Consider the following 14,316-nt stretch of genomic DNA (forward strand, 5'->3'; position numbering starts at 1 on the left):
TGCCGTTGTGGGTTTTTTAAAGAGAGACAGGGAGATTATCTAGGTTGCAGCCTGGCAACCCTACATGGCAATGAAAAGCCTTGAACGTTGAGCACAGCCAGGCCTTGATGGGCCAAGAAAATTTGGAAGAGAATACATGTCAGTGTAAGACAGGGATGCAAAAGCCTTTTGGCCCTGAGGGCCATATCCAGTGTTGGTGGGGAGCCCAGGGACCACACATGTGCATGCACATACTAGTGGGGGAGGCACATGCGTGTGCACGTGCGTGCACACACACAAACACAGAGCGGCAGTGCAGAATCAACGATGCTGGCTGCTCTGGGGTCGCTGGGAGGGGGAGGAGACTACAGCCACCCAACAAGCATCCAGGGGCTGCATATGGCCTGTGGGTAGTGCACCCCTGCTGTAAGAGGAGAGGAGCTAAGTAGGAACCTGGAAGAGAGAAGGCTGACAGTAGCCTGAGGTTTGGGGAGTTCCACAGGCTGGCTGCAGGCAATCATGGATGTGGCAGCAGATCAAATGTATGATTAGGAAACCTGAGAGTTCAAAGGTTTCCTCTTAATCCAAACTTCAAGTTGCCAGAGCAGCCACAACCATGCTTTAGGACCATGGATGTGAGATATGGATTTCAGAACAAACTTGACAGAACAAGCTAGACAGCATTCCATGCCTTCATTTTTCCAGGTTAGGCAAGTTAATTCCCTTTTGTCTAGGGAAAACAAGTGCACAAAAGCAGAAGGTCCCGTCCCATCCCTAACAATGAAAAGCCCCTCAGTCTGGTTGACTGGTACAGGTATGGCATATTGAAACAAATTCCAGCCATCCAAAGCCCACGCACAGTGGCTTAAACTAACTTACGTTGTGTAGTCCCTTGTGCATCACAACCTCTCTGTCGCTAATAGACTTCAAGCCCTGGATGACATAGCAGCCACCAAAACGAGAGTGCCTGCAGAACAGGAGAAATGGATGGATATCCAAATGGAAGCCTTTATTCAAGAGAACAGCAGGTTCTGAATGAAAGGTCAGAGGAGAGACAGGAACAGAGGAGGCTGCCTTAGACCAGGGGAGACTATTTGTTCACCTATTCAAGGATTATCTACCCTTGACTACCAGTGGTTCTCTGGAGTCTCAGGCAGAGAACATCTGCTATCATTTCTCTCTCTCTTTTAAGCGTAATTCTAGCTCTTAGGTTTTGTCAAGCAAGGCATGCAGATGTATGGATAGTACCTGGCTGAAGATCAACTAGAGGGGTGACGGAGAAACTACCAGAGATTCAGATGGCAGTGCCCCTGCCATCTGAATGGCAGAAAAAATTCTTCTTTGTCCTCTCTCCCACACCCCCCCCCATTCTGTTACCAACCATCTGAAGGCCAATGCCCAATTTACACAGTAAGCATGTTTTTGCCATGTGTGTACTGGTGCTCGCTGTGGTAGACAACTGTCAGAATCAACCAGGAGCTTTCTCATCTACGCACTTCTTACCACCTCTTGTTGCATGACACTCAAGGCAGTGGAGCTGAGAGGAAAAGGGGGCAGTACTGCTGTCCCAGGTCCAGCAGGCCTCCAAGACAGGTGGGAGATTATAGAACACAGGCTAAGGGGATACCATGCTGGGACAGAAATGGGTAGTGCTCATAAGGAAAGAGGGGCCTCATCAAGCAGTTCGTGGTGCGGTTTCCCTCCCCCATCTGGGGAGGGTCAGTGGCTCAGTGGGAGAGCTCACGCTTTGCACGCAGAAGGTCCCATGTTCAATCCCCGGCATCGTCAGTCAAAAAGAATGAGAAAGCAGGTGATGCGAAAGACCCTCCTCAGGATGCCAGACTCTGCCCCTGACAGCACATTCTGAATCCAGGGATGGTGACTGGGATGATCTGTGAAACTCAGTGAGAAGACAACAGCAAGCCCTGAACACAGCCTCCTTATTGTTCCTCACCTGCTGCTCCGCTGGAGTACACGGCTCTTCTTCTCAGCCAGTTCCTTCTGCCTCAGGACCTCCAAATCTGCTAGATCTGTGCCCCGTTCTTTGGCTGAGCGAGCTTGCCCTGTAGCGGCCAGCTGCTCCGGGTTCTGTTGGGGGCACAGGCTTTAGTGTCTTTCTGCAACCCAAGCAAGACTTATCCAACCAACTCCCCAGAACTACACATCTCAGAAGAGAGTAGTCAGTGCAGGCTGTATTAGAGTGACAAGGCAGTCTTGTCTGTCTATCTCCCTGACTTCCATCCACCAACTTGGAGAAGGCTTAGAGTCATAGGATTTGGAAGGGCCATTGAGTTCAACCCCCTGCTCAGTGTAGGAATCCAGTTGAAAGCATCCCTGAGAGATGGCTGTCCAGTCTCTGCTTGAATACCTCCAGCGACAGAGGTACTGTAAAACATCAACATAAGAACAGCCACGCTAGGTTAGACCAACTAACCCATCACTCTGTCTCAGATAGTGGACAGCCAGGTATGTAGGACTCACAAAAACTGAGCCTGCTCAAGACAGACATCCTTTGTTTTTACCCTGAGCATGTGGCAACTGAAGGCGTACTGCTTCTGAACTTGCAAGTTCTATTCCAAGCGACTGATTCACTGATCTTTGATTTCCCCCTTTTAAAGACAATATGGTTATAGTGGCCACCATTTTCTACCCCACTGAAACCAGCCCCAGCTACACTGTGCCCCACAACCATCATACACGAGACTCTCACATCTGGAGGTGAACCTCTCGCTATCTCCCCTCTTGCATCAATATGCAACCTCCCCTTCTGACAGCTATCTGAATGCCATGAAGTTCCTGGGGACTCATTTCCACTTCCAACATGGAGACTGCATCCAGTGCTCCTTTTCCAACAGACAAACCGACTGGCAACCCAGCAGGACCTTGTACAGCCACCTGCAGAAATCACCCACCTTGCCCCATGCCATCTTCTCAGCCCACCCCAACACGCCCCACTTGCTTACCTGGTCCCGAAACATGAGGGAGATGATCTCCAGCACATGCAGGCTCCACTGCTGCTCACTCTGGGAGCTGGCCAAGAATTTGAGCAAGTCATCCATGCCACTTATGTGCATGGCCCATAGCACTTGGTCGTGGGTGTTTGCATCATCGTCAATGTTCTGTAGGAGAGACCATGCAGGCCTGAGTACTCTAGGGCACTGGGGTTCTCAAACCTAAGAAGGCTCTTCTTCAAGGTAGAGAGGGGAGAACCCCATTTAGTCTCTGAGGGCTCAGCAGTTGCTAAGGAGAAGGATGCTCTTCAATAGTGGTTTTCAAACTGCATTCCAAAACACAGTTCCTCAGAAACTGATTGGGGTCATTCCGTCCAACTTAAAATAAGGTAAAGGGGGGGGGGGCTTGGGAGTGAGCTGGGGGGAAGAGAGCGCAATATACATTCTAACCAGCATCACAATGCTCCATGGTAGGAGGTGTCTCACTCTGCCTCTATCCCCTCTGTGCATGGACATCTACCACACCACCTCACGTACAAGCATGGCTGGAAGGGCTGATGTAAAAAAAAAGGTAAAGGTGTCCCCAACCAGTTGTGTCCGACTCTAGGGTGCGGTGCTCATCCCCGTTTCTAAGCCGAAGAGCCAGCGCTGTCCAAAGACGCTTCCGTGGTCATGTGGCCGGCATGACTGAACACCGAGGTGCACGGAACGCTGTTACCTTTCCCGCCGAGGCGGTACCTATTTATCTACTTGCAATTTCTTGCTTTCAAACTGCTAGGTTGGCAGAAGCTGGGACTGAAGACGGGAGCTCACTCCGTCACGCAGCACTCGGGTCTCAAACTGCCGACCTGCCAGTCTGCAGTTCAGCGTCTTAACCACTAAGCCACCGCGGCCCTAGGGCTGATGTAGCTAGCAATAAAAGAGTGAATATTTCACAATATGCATGAGACCCATACAGTTCTCATTCTTGGGAGCGCACACAAGCAGATTGGGAGCCCCCAAGCCATGACACAGCTGCCATGACATCCCCTCTTTCTTCTTCTCCTTTATCGGTCAATGACAGCAGCTTTATCTGTAGTTTAGTGAATGTGTGAGCCAGGAAGTCCCTGGTGCAGAGGACACCTTAGGAAAGCCATGATCATTCAGCCTAGCCAAAGCCCCACTCCTGCAATAGGGAGCAGGGTAAGGACACAGCAGTGGCTGCTGCAAGTGCATTGAGATAATGCATATGAAGCACGATGAAGCCTCAGGCATTTGTTCTTTCACAGCTTCATGCAAAATCCTAGATGGGTATCAATCCAACTGCAACCAAGCGCCTGCCTTTTACACAAGTACCTTCTCCTCATCAGGATCAGCTGGGACATGTAGCACATTGCGTACCAGAAGCAGGATGCGCTCAATCAACAGGTTATCCTCCTCCTGACGCTGTTCCCAGTCCTGGGGAGGAAGGGGCAGATCATCATATAAGACTGCCACACACGACCTGGTTCGTACATAATTAATTAACCCACCATTTCCATGCACAACTGGGACTGAGCAATCACACTGCCTCGTGCACACTCCTCACTTCTGCTTTTAATCAACAAGCTATGATTGGCCAGGTTGTAGGTTGCTGAGTGTGATGTGTGAACCCAGAACACTGGGTTGTTTAGGGGCTAAACAACCCAGCGGTTAACCCAACAACAAATCATGGCCTAACTGCTGGGTTCTAACCCTAGAGCCAACACAATTTGGTTTAAAAATAGAATTTGAAAACGGAGAGCCTTAGAATGGGGCTTCTCCTTAGATGCCAGACTACACCAAAGAAAACAGCAACTCATGGAGAGAGGCAAGGAAACTGGGGAAGGCAAGGAAGGGCACTAGCTAAAAATTCCCCCAAAAGATTTAAAAGGTGGCTAAAATGGTTGCATTGGCTCAAGACCTTTAGCAGCAGATTCCCAATGCTCTAGATTCCCTATTTGACCATTACTATTGGACTTAATAATAACCTATGAGGAGTTGTTCTTATTATCTATCCTTTTTAATCTCCTTCCTTTTATTATCATCATCATCATCATCATGAGACTGGTTAGTAAGATCTTTGGCTGGTTAAATTGTTAAGCTTTATTACTATAAGCTGAAGGGCAATATATGGTTACTGGAAATGAATTGTAGGCCTGCTTCCTTGCTATAAGACTGATGATATGATATTGAAATGTAAGGTTGATTACTTATGCTGTACTGAATTGAAATATTGCCAATGTTATAGGTATAATTTTGAAGTAGAATGGGATTTGAAGTTTGTGTGTAATGGAGCTTAAATTTATTTTTTTTTCCTTCATGCTTTCTTCTTCTTCTGTTTTCTTTTTTCTTTCTCCCCCCACCCCCTTTTTGTTTTTGTCCTCATAAGAATACTGTACTGTTGGGAAACAGTAGTTATTGATTAGGTTGTTGGTACTGTTTATTTCATTTATAAAGATAAAAAATAGAATTAAAAGTATTAAAAAAAAAAGAACAACTCCTCATAGGTCACAGTCCCCCACAATGCTCCAGAAATGGAAGTAGAGAGCTTCTGTGTTGTGCTGCATTATGTTGGAATCCAAGTTTGGAACCATTGGGTAGGGGATAAAGCTTTCTCTCTGGGTGTAAAAGAGAAACAGATCTCTCTAGGCAAATGAAGCAACTAAGTGGTTCAAAAAAAAAAAAAAAAAAAGAACAGGAGACCATGGCCCTGAAAATGTGGTCTAGGCACCAGAGTGAAGTGGGGGATCATGATAGGAAAGGATCAAGAGAAACAATCTTGGAAGCCAGGAGAACTCTGGGTAAGTCTTAGTGCTGAGCGAAGACCCACAAGTATGAGGGATACCCAAGCAAAGAGAAGAACTGGTGCCCAAACTCAAGAGCAGATATATAAGAAAGTACAAAGGAGTCAGTGGCTCTGAGACTGGACTCAGGATGGGGCAGAACAAAAGGAACGAAGGTTTGACTCCATGGAATGAACGCTCAGCAAGGTACCTTGCTACTTGATTGAGTTAAATCTTGCTGGCTATACTATACAAGAGCTGTACAGTAGAAGATAATTAGTTCCCAGCATGCAAAATAAAAGGTGTCACAAGGGATGCCCATTTGGTATCTAAACCTTTTGACCTGTCTAGTGGGTGAGAACACTTTAGAATTGGGCCATATTTTCCGCCAAGGCCCTGGACTAGTCAATTTAAAAAGGCACCCTCGTGGATTAACTGGGCAGTGACTTCGCAGTCAGCTCATCCTTTGTATGTTTCTGTAGGTACATGGGAGTAACTTCCTTTAATTTAATCAATGGAGGAAGCACATACACAGTAAATCTGACCGTTAAGCCACCATCCAGGACATGGCTGTCATTCCTGGCAGCTTTCCATGCCTGCTGCTCTATTGCATCTTCCAAAACAAAATGGATTCTTGAGCCAAGGTGTCATGGTAATGTCAACGAAAAATACAAAGCACAACAATGCATGAATAGAGAGCCAAGCGTGTCTGAGCAACTCTGCAACACACTCACCAGCTGCAGCAGGTCATATAATTTCTCACTCAGCATCCCAAAGATCTTTTCACTGGCAAACGCCTATGGATAAGGAAGAAAGTGTATTAGGTTCCGCTGGAAAGGGTGCCGCCCCAAAAGAGCAAGCAGACAGATCCTGAAAAGATGGCTAGATAGACTATTCATGTAGAATAAAAGGTAGATCTCCAGATGTTTGGGACTTCAGCTCCCAGAAGCCCCTGCCACCATGGCTAGTGGTCATGAATGCTGGAAGTTGAACCCCAGGAAGCTGTAGCTCTTCCCCTCCCCCCACCTACAATTTTCAATTTGAATGTGGCAAAGCTTTATTGACAGAAAGCTGTGTGTGCTGGTGGCACTTCCATATGATTACAGGGAATGCAGCCATTCAAAAAACCATGAGGCATTTCCTCATGGCCCCACTGTCCCAGGAGGGATTGGAACAGGGGATGGGGCAGCACCACCTACTCACTTCTTTGTAAGCCTGCAAATAAGAGACGGTTTGCAGGAAGTGATGGCGGAAGCTGGCATCCTGGGGGAGTTTGCCAAAGCAGAGGAGAGCTGGCTGGGTTAGGTTTACCATTAACCTAGAAGGAAAAAAAAGAAGGAAACAAAGGGAGGCTCAATTAGTTAAAATAACTTAAGTCCAAATCAAGTCTCAACCTCGATATGGCAGTGGTGCCGTTCTAGGGCCGCCAGACAGAACTTAGCAGATGTACATGTTCCTTGGGCCTCTGTTAAGATCCAACAAGCTCATAGTTATAGGGTGTGTTTTAAGAAACACTCATCTGCTCAGATCATTTAACAAAGCCATGCTCAGAAATAAGGAGATGGCCCACTCTAAAACCCTACCAATTTCACTTATGCACTGTATGTCTGTACATCATTATCTGCTACCAACGTTCCTCACAATTAAGCCTTTATAGCAGAGTAGGCAACTTGTGGCCCTCCAGATGTTTTGGTCTTCAACCCCCATCCGCCGTAGCCAGCACAGCCAATGGTGAGAGATCATGGGAGTCGTAGGCCAAAACATCTGGAGGGGCACACATTGCCCACAACTGCCATATACCAATTACAGCCAGCCACCTCTCCCCCATGGTTACCTGATAATGGCATCAAAGAGCTGTTTATCTTGAGGGTACTGGATGATGATAGGGATCAGGTCATTCTGTAGGATCTGAGCTGCCCCCAGCTGTTGCCGGATATCCCGAGTCTCATCTTCATGACGCAGGTAGCGGATCAAGTCCTTCACGCTCTCTAGAAGGGTACAAGCCATGTGGGAGGGGCAATACAGTGGGTGTGAAGCAAGACCACAGGGAATTCCCATCACACCATTTAAAGTACTAACATATTAAGAACTGGCTTTTTTTTTATCTAAAGAGCTAGACAGACTGTTGCTTTTGGGGGCCATCCAAACATGGGCAACTAATGGAAGGCTCCTAACTTAAATAATTAAAAATAATAATTAATAAACAAATCCAACACCATTTTTTTCCTCCTTCATAGCTCAGCTGGAGCCATCCAAAAATCACACAGCTTGCAACATATACAGCCCCCATTCCAACCTCCACTATATCCTGGGTCTCTCACCTAAGCAATCTGGTTCTTTGTGGTAGGTGTCCCCCTCCAAGAAGCCGAGGGCGCTGCATGTCGCCAAGAGTTCACAATTCATCATGTACAAGTCCATAAATCTCAGTCTAAGCGAAAGAGGGGAGCCTATGGTAAACAAAAGCATTATAGCTGTGGGGTTGTTCACAAAGTGAGGGAATAACACGGTGAAACAAAGCAGCATTTGCTCAACATTTTCTATTGAAGCCCAGAAAAAATCTCAGGCACTTGGTTGCTAGGCCTTCTAGAAGTTTGATAGTAGTGCCCAGGAATCTGAACATTTTACACAAACCTGAACGTGTTTGGCATTTCAAATACTGATGCTGGGCCTCACAAGGAACTAGGGCTGGCCTGAAATTTTATTCTAGCCCAGATTCCATCTGTTAATTTAGTCCATTATGTATAGTTTTTATAAGGTCCTCAAAAATATTCAATATCCCTTTCCTCAGAGTGCCATAAATGCATGACTGAGGGAGTGATTCAAGGAACACTTCCAGCACAGGCCACACCACAACTAAAGTCCTGCTCATTCTTCATAATGAAGTTGCATTGTGGGTAAGCCTTTCTGCCTAAACTGGAGCAGTGCTGTCACCATCATCACATATACAAACTCACACACCAGAGGTTCACAACTGGAGGTATTCTGAGGGACACCATTACACTTTTTAAAATCCAAGTGAGCTGCATCATTGTATTAAGCATAGAAAAGCATTTCTGTTACAATTTTAACTCACAGAGCTGAGTTCAATGGGACTTACTCCCAGGTAATGTGCAACCTCAGTCTTTTCTTTTAACCCATTTCCTGTTAACCTCCATGGTGCACTTTCTTCTCTCTCTGTCAGCCCTTTCTCTTCATAGCACTTTCTTTCCTCAGAGCCAAAACAGACACAAACTATGTTTTCCTTTCATTTTTAGTCTAGAGTAAGTGCAGGGAGACTGATCCAGATCTTAAAAGACCCGTAACCCATGATTCTAGAATCCCAATCCATACCAGGCCCCTATACCTACTCTACAGTAAATAATAAAAAAGAGAAGCTACTAGACACACATTTAAAGTAATGTATGTTTTGCCACTCACTCTCTGTGCTACCAAAGGTCTACATTCCCCATCTGCTACCACCACTTTTTAGGTTTTCCCAGCCATATAGCCAGTGTGGTGTAGTGGTTAGAGTGTTGGACTAGGACTTGGGAGAGCCAGGCTCTAGTCTCCATTCAGCCATGAAGTGCAATGGGTGACTTTGGGCCAGTTGCTGACTCTCAGCCTAACCTACTTTACAGGGTTGCTGCGAGGGTAAAATGGAGAGAAGGAGGACCATGTAAGCCATCTTGGGTTCATTGCAAGAGGAAAAAAGGTGGGATATAAATGTAGTAATACATAAATAAATAGCATAAAATAAAATAAATAGCTGTCTCTGCACTCCCATGTCTCAGTTGCACAATTTTTCTCCCTTCAGTTTCTATTTCTACTCTATTTCTGTGTCCTGGCCTCCCACACCTGGCTTTCTCTCTACTCTTCCTTGCTGAGTTTGGCAAAAATAGCACACACTTTTCATTCTCCCAGATTTTCACACCAGTAAAGGAGTATCAGGCACAGGTGGGTTGTATAGTATGGCTGGCTTCCACTGGCTAGAAAAAACTAACGCGCTTCCAAAGCCAGGGAGAGGAGGAGGAACACATAACATAGGCTCTGCTCCTCCTATTTCTCTTACCCACCCCAAAAAACTGTTGATGAGCCTCTACATGCAAGGTAATAACAATGGTTATTTAGAATTTTTGCCTGAAAGGTGGAGTGATCAAAAATAGCCTAGAAGAGGGCTGCCACCAATCAACAGGGTTTATGTTGTGTGGGCTTGCTGTATACCATGATCAGGCCATCCATAACGACTACCCCTCTTGTTCATATTCACAAATCACAGATATGGATTAGGACTTCCACTTCACTTATGACCACACATTGGACGTACGGTTAAAAGGAAGACATTACCATACACTCACACACCCAAGTACAACAAGTTTGTTAAAGGGTGTTGAGGGGTAAAGAAGCCACGTGGCCCACACAGAGGCCCCACCAATATCTGGTAGAAATACCAACTTGGAATAAGAGTACTACCTACATCATGCAGTATGGTAGAATAAACAATTTTCTTCCATGAACCCTTCCCATACTCCAGTTTTCAAACTTCATTCTAGTGACAGTTACCAATGCAGGATGTATCAGATTGTTCTCACAGGGATATCATTGCGGGTTCCATCCGAAGTAAATATTATTTTCCCTCTCACATGAGGCTGCAATCCTATACCCACTTACTGCAGAGTAAGTCTCACTGAAATCAATGTGGCTTACTTCTAAGTAGACATAAAATTCCATATAAGGCTGCAATCCTATGTAAACTTACCTGGGAGTGAATGGAACGTGCAGGCTACTTTTATGTGGGGGGAAAGGACATTTTACTTCAAGTCTGGGGAAAGTCCAGTTCAAAAGAAAGTGAGAAAGAGGGAGTGTACACTTATACTTCAATCTGAATGAATAAAAATTTAAATACGCATTTGCTATACAATATATTACAAGAGATTGTTGCACAATTCCCAGCTCTAAGAAGATACAGATTAAACGTCTCTAGTCCTCACAACTGTCTGTGAACCCATTCATCTGGAAAAGCCAAGAAACACTGTGTTCATTCCACACAACTTTTTCGAGTTCTCAAAAGTAGAATTTCCCAATCAAAGGTAGAAACACAACCAAGCTACAAGGTAACACATATAATGTTCTGTAGTCATGCAAATGCAGGGTCAACTGAGGACAAACTTCCTCACTTCCTAGCTCACTGGGCCATGCAAATTGGCTACTAGGCAAATATGATCAAATCCTTTGTTTCTGCTCCCTCTCAATAAGCTAGATTCACACAACCCACGCTCTCTCATTGTTAGGTGATTCCTCCCCCCCACCCCCACTTATATTCCCATGAATTAGCCTTGTGAAAGAATCTAACACATATTCAAGCTCCCATGTTTCCAGCAAACTTCAGAAGCAGGCATCTATAAATACAGGTTGCTTCCAGATGGTCAGCAACTCGTGCTACCAATCAAAAGACACTGTGCAGCAGCTATTCTGTTTGTTCCACCTCGACAGATGTAATATGGTAAGAAAAAAGATGGAAGGGTTACACATGGAAGACGACAACATCTGGACCCCCGCATAAAATTCCATGAATGAGGCAGGCAATTGCATGATAAAAGCCTAATCTGGAAGCACCTGTGGTCAGCAGAAATTTAATTCTTGCAGGGGAAGCCTCCAGTATGCTTTGCCAGAGTTTTTTTTAAGCCACCAGCAACAATGAGAGGCAGAGATCTCTTTCAGGACGTCGCCAGTCTATAGCTTTACTGGGATTCAGCATCAGCATCATAGGATGGAAAGTAGGGGTTGCTACTAATACACCTGCCACTTTTCTCCAAAACATCCTTGCCAAGCAGCGGATGCAAAAGACACATTTACTTTGCCTCTGTGGACCAAGAAGCAAGAAAGTAGTCTCACCAGCTCCTAGAGATAACTGTTGGCTACTACGCTCAGCCAAAAATTGCAAACTTACTTAAAATTTACATTTGCTGAACACACTGAAAGAGGTAAAAGTCTTCAGCGTATCATGGCCCACATGATTCTCCCCCCACAGGCAAAAAGATTCCTTCACTCTCCTGTTCACTGCAAGGTGCAAAATAAAAGCACATCAGCAAACTAAGATTTCCAGAGAGAGAACCTGAACCCCAGATTTTCTAGCAGCCAAGACACTTTAAAGCTTGATTCCAGCACAAGAGTTAAACCTGAAGCAAGAACACTACAGAATCAAAACACTCTCACAGCCTAAAGACGCGCTCAAGATGGCACCGAGGACAAATAATTCTGCATGGGCTACAGATCATAAACCAGAATATATTTTTCGCCACTCTGTTTTAAGAAAAACAGACTCCTAAAAAAAAAAAAAGGAGACTTGCTTTCCCCACCCATTTCCTGACAAGGTACCCCCTCCCCCCACCCAGCACCACTATAACTTTGTTCACAGATTTCAAGATGATAGCACATCACATAACCTGGCTTATGTAACTGGTCCACTTACCCAGAGTACTGTAAGGGTCTAACCTACTTTCCAGCCATCTAGGAGGTTATTATAATTATTATAACCTAGGTCACTATGCAGTGGCAAGTGAGGGGAGGAGGAAGCAGAAATGTTTAGGAGCACTAGTCTCCTCTGCAATCACATAGCTGAGGACACATGCTCAGATACAGTACTAGTATCTAGAATAGGTGGATGCAATACCCAATGGACCAACACACTGGATTTAGTTTTGTATTGGATTCTAGACAACAGGGAAAACTCACCAAGCCTCAGTTCTATTTATTTATTTGCTTAGTTCACATTTCTATACCACCTAATAGCCGACATTCTCTGGGCAGTTCACAAAATAGAGGTAAAACCATAAGATATAAACCATAGCATAAAAAACCAGTTACAAAGTAAAAACAAAAAACCAACAGTAGCACTAAGATAGGACAATGTGGGTCTCTGGGAAGGAGGGCGTCATTCTGAGGAAGTGGGAAATGATCCCTTAGAAGGGACCCATTCCTCAATAGACGAACAAATATCCTCTCACACCAGGGATGTGCCTCCAGGGGGAGGGGGGTTGTGGTAGTGGGAGATTCAACCATTAGACACATAGACAGCTGGGTTTGTGATGGGCATGTAGACCGCATGGTGACTTGCCTGCCTGGTGAGAAGGTTGTGGATATTACGTGCTATCTAGATAACCTACTAGATAATGCTGGGGTGGAGTCAGCGGTCGTGGTCCATGTTGGTACCAACAATGTTGGAAAATGTAGTTGTGAGGTCCTGGAACCCCAAATTTAGGTTGCTAGGTAGGAGGTTGAAATCCAGGACCACCAAGGTGGTTTTCTCTGAAATGCTACCTGTTCCACCCGCAGGCCAAGCTAGACGGGTGAAGCTGAGGAGTCTCAATGCATGGATGAGACATAGGTGCGGGGAAGAGGGGTTCAAATTTGTTAGGCACTGGGGAACATTTTGGGACAAGCCAGGCCAGTACAAGACGGACGGACACCACTTGAACCAAAATAGAACCAGACTGCTGGCGCTAAACGTAAAAAGGGTGGCAGAGAGGCTTTTAAACTAAACCCTGGGGGAAAGCCAACAAGAGCTTGGAGGCATCTGATTCGGGTTAAATCACCCCAAAGGGATGAAGATGAAAATCTTTTTGATTGTCCAAATGTAGAAGGGGAGGGAATAGGCCACGAGTACATGATAGAATGTAATAGCCAGTCAAAGCAGCCAAAGTCCTATAGCAAAAGATGCACAGGGCAGAGGCATCTGGGGAGGGACACCATGTATAGGTGTTTCTATGTAAATGATAGAAGCCTCCAAGCCAAAATGAGAGAATTGGAGTGCCTTGTTTTAAAGGAGAACCTAGATATAGTGGGCATTACTGAAACGTGGTAGAACGGAGAGAACCAGTGGGATACGGTCATCTCTAGATATAAGCTCTACAGGAAGGCCAGGGAAGGGCATACTGGGGGAGGAGGTGTTGCCCTGTACGTCAAAGAGGGCATAGTGTCGAACGGGCTAGAACCCCTAAAAGGGGTATGCTCTTCCACAGAAGCACTATGGGTGACAATACCAGGCTCCAAAATGAATTTAGTGCTAGGAATGTGCTATCGTCCCCCAGACCAGAATGCTCCAAGTGACCTTGAGATGGAAAACTAAATCAGGGAGGCCTCCAAACAAGGAAGTGTTGTAATAATCGGGGACTTCAATTACCCCCACATTTACTGGATAAATGCACGTTTCAGTCATGGCAAAGAGATTAAATTTCTCGACGTCCTAAACTATTGTGCCCTAGAACAGTTGGTCATGGAACTGACCAGAGGGGAGGCGACCTTGGACTTAATCCTAAATGGTGTCACCCAGGACCTATTACGGGATGTAAATGTTGTTGAACCAATTGGAAACAGTGGCCACAGTGCTATCAGATTTAATATATATTTAAGTGGGAAATTGCCCAGGAAGTCCAACACAGTCACATTTGACTTCAAAAGAGGAAATTTATCTAAAATGAGGTGAGAAGGAAATTAAAGGGGGGAGTCAAGAAGATTAAATCCCTTCAAAATGCTTGGAGATTACTCAAAATCATAATAATAGAAGCCCAGCTAAAATGTATACCACAGGTTAGGAAAGGTAGCACCAAGTCCAAGAAGTCACTGGC

The 14,316-nt window shown here is 45.5% G+C and overlaps 1 protein-coding gene across 9 annotated transcripts in view; it reads right to left on the bottom strand.

Moving 5' to 3' along the window:
- TIMELESS (timeless circadian regulator) overlaps positions 1-14,316 on the bottom strand; it is a 66,182-nt gene that overhangs the window by 33,772 nt on the left and 18,094 nt on the right. For 5 of the 9 annotated variants that reach the window (XM_084837109.1, XM_084837108.1, XM_084837110.1 and 2 more), the window contains exons 2-9: positions 8,035-8,160; positions 7,548-7,701; positions 6,917-7,031; positions 6,448-6,510; positions 4,266-4,367; positions 2,943-3,098; positions 1,934-2,067; positions 859-946 (exon numbers count right to left, since the gene is read on the bottom strand). In XM_084837109.1, the coding sequence (XP_084693235.1) occupies positions 859-946; positions 1,934-2,067; positions 2,943-3,098; positions 4,266-4,367; positions 6,448-6,510; positions 6,917-7,031; positions 7,548-7,701; positions 8,035-8,131 (909 nt within the window). In that variant the 5' untranslated portion in view covers positions 8,132-8,160. Of the gene's footprint in view, positions 1-858; positions 947-1,933; positions 2,068-2,942; positions 3,099-4,265; positions 4,368-6,447; positions 6,511-6,916; positions 7,032-7,547; positions 7,702-8,034; positions 8,161-8,786; positions 8,883-14,316 lie in introns of those variants that run through there. The other 4 variants (XM_084837112.1, XM_084837104.1, XM_084837107.1 and 1 more) reach the window with 3 other exon arrangements.

Source organism: Heloderma suspectum, chromosome 2 (genome assembly GCF_057233095.1).
Source record: "Heloderma suspectum isolate Gila_16-S chromosome 2, 16-S_ref, whole genome shotgun sequence".
Classification (NCBI taxonomy): domain Eukaryota; kingdom Metazoa; phylum Chordata; class Lepidosauria; order Squamata; family Helodermatidae; genus Heloderma; species Heloderma suspectum.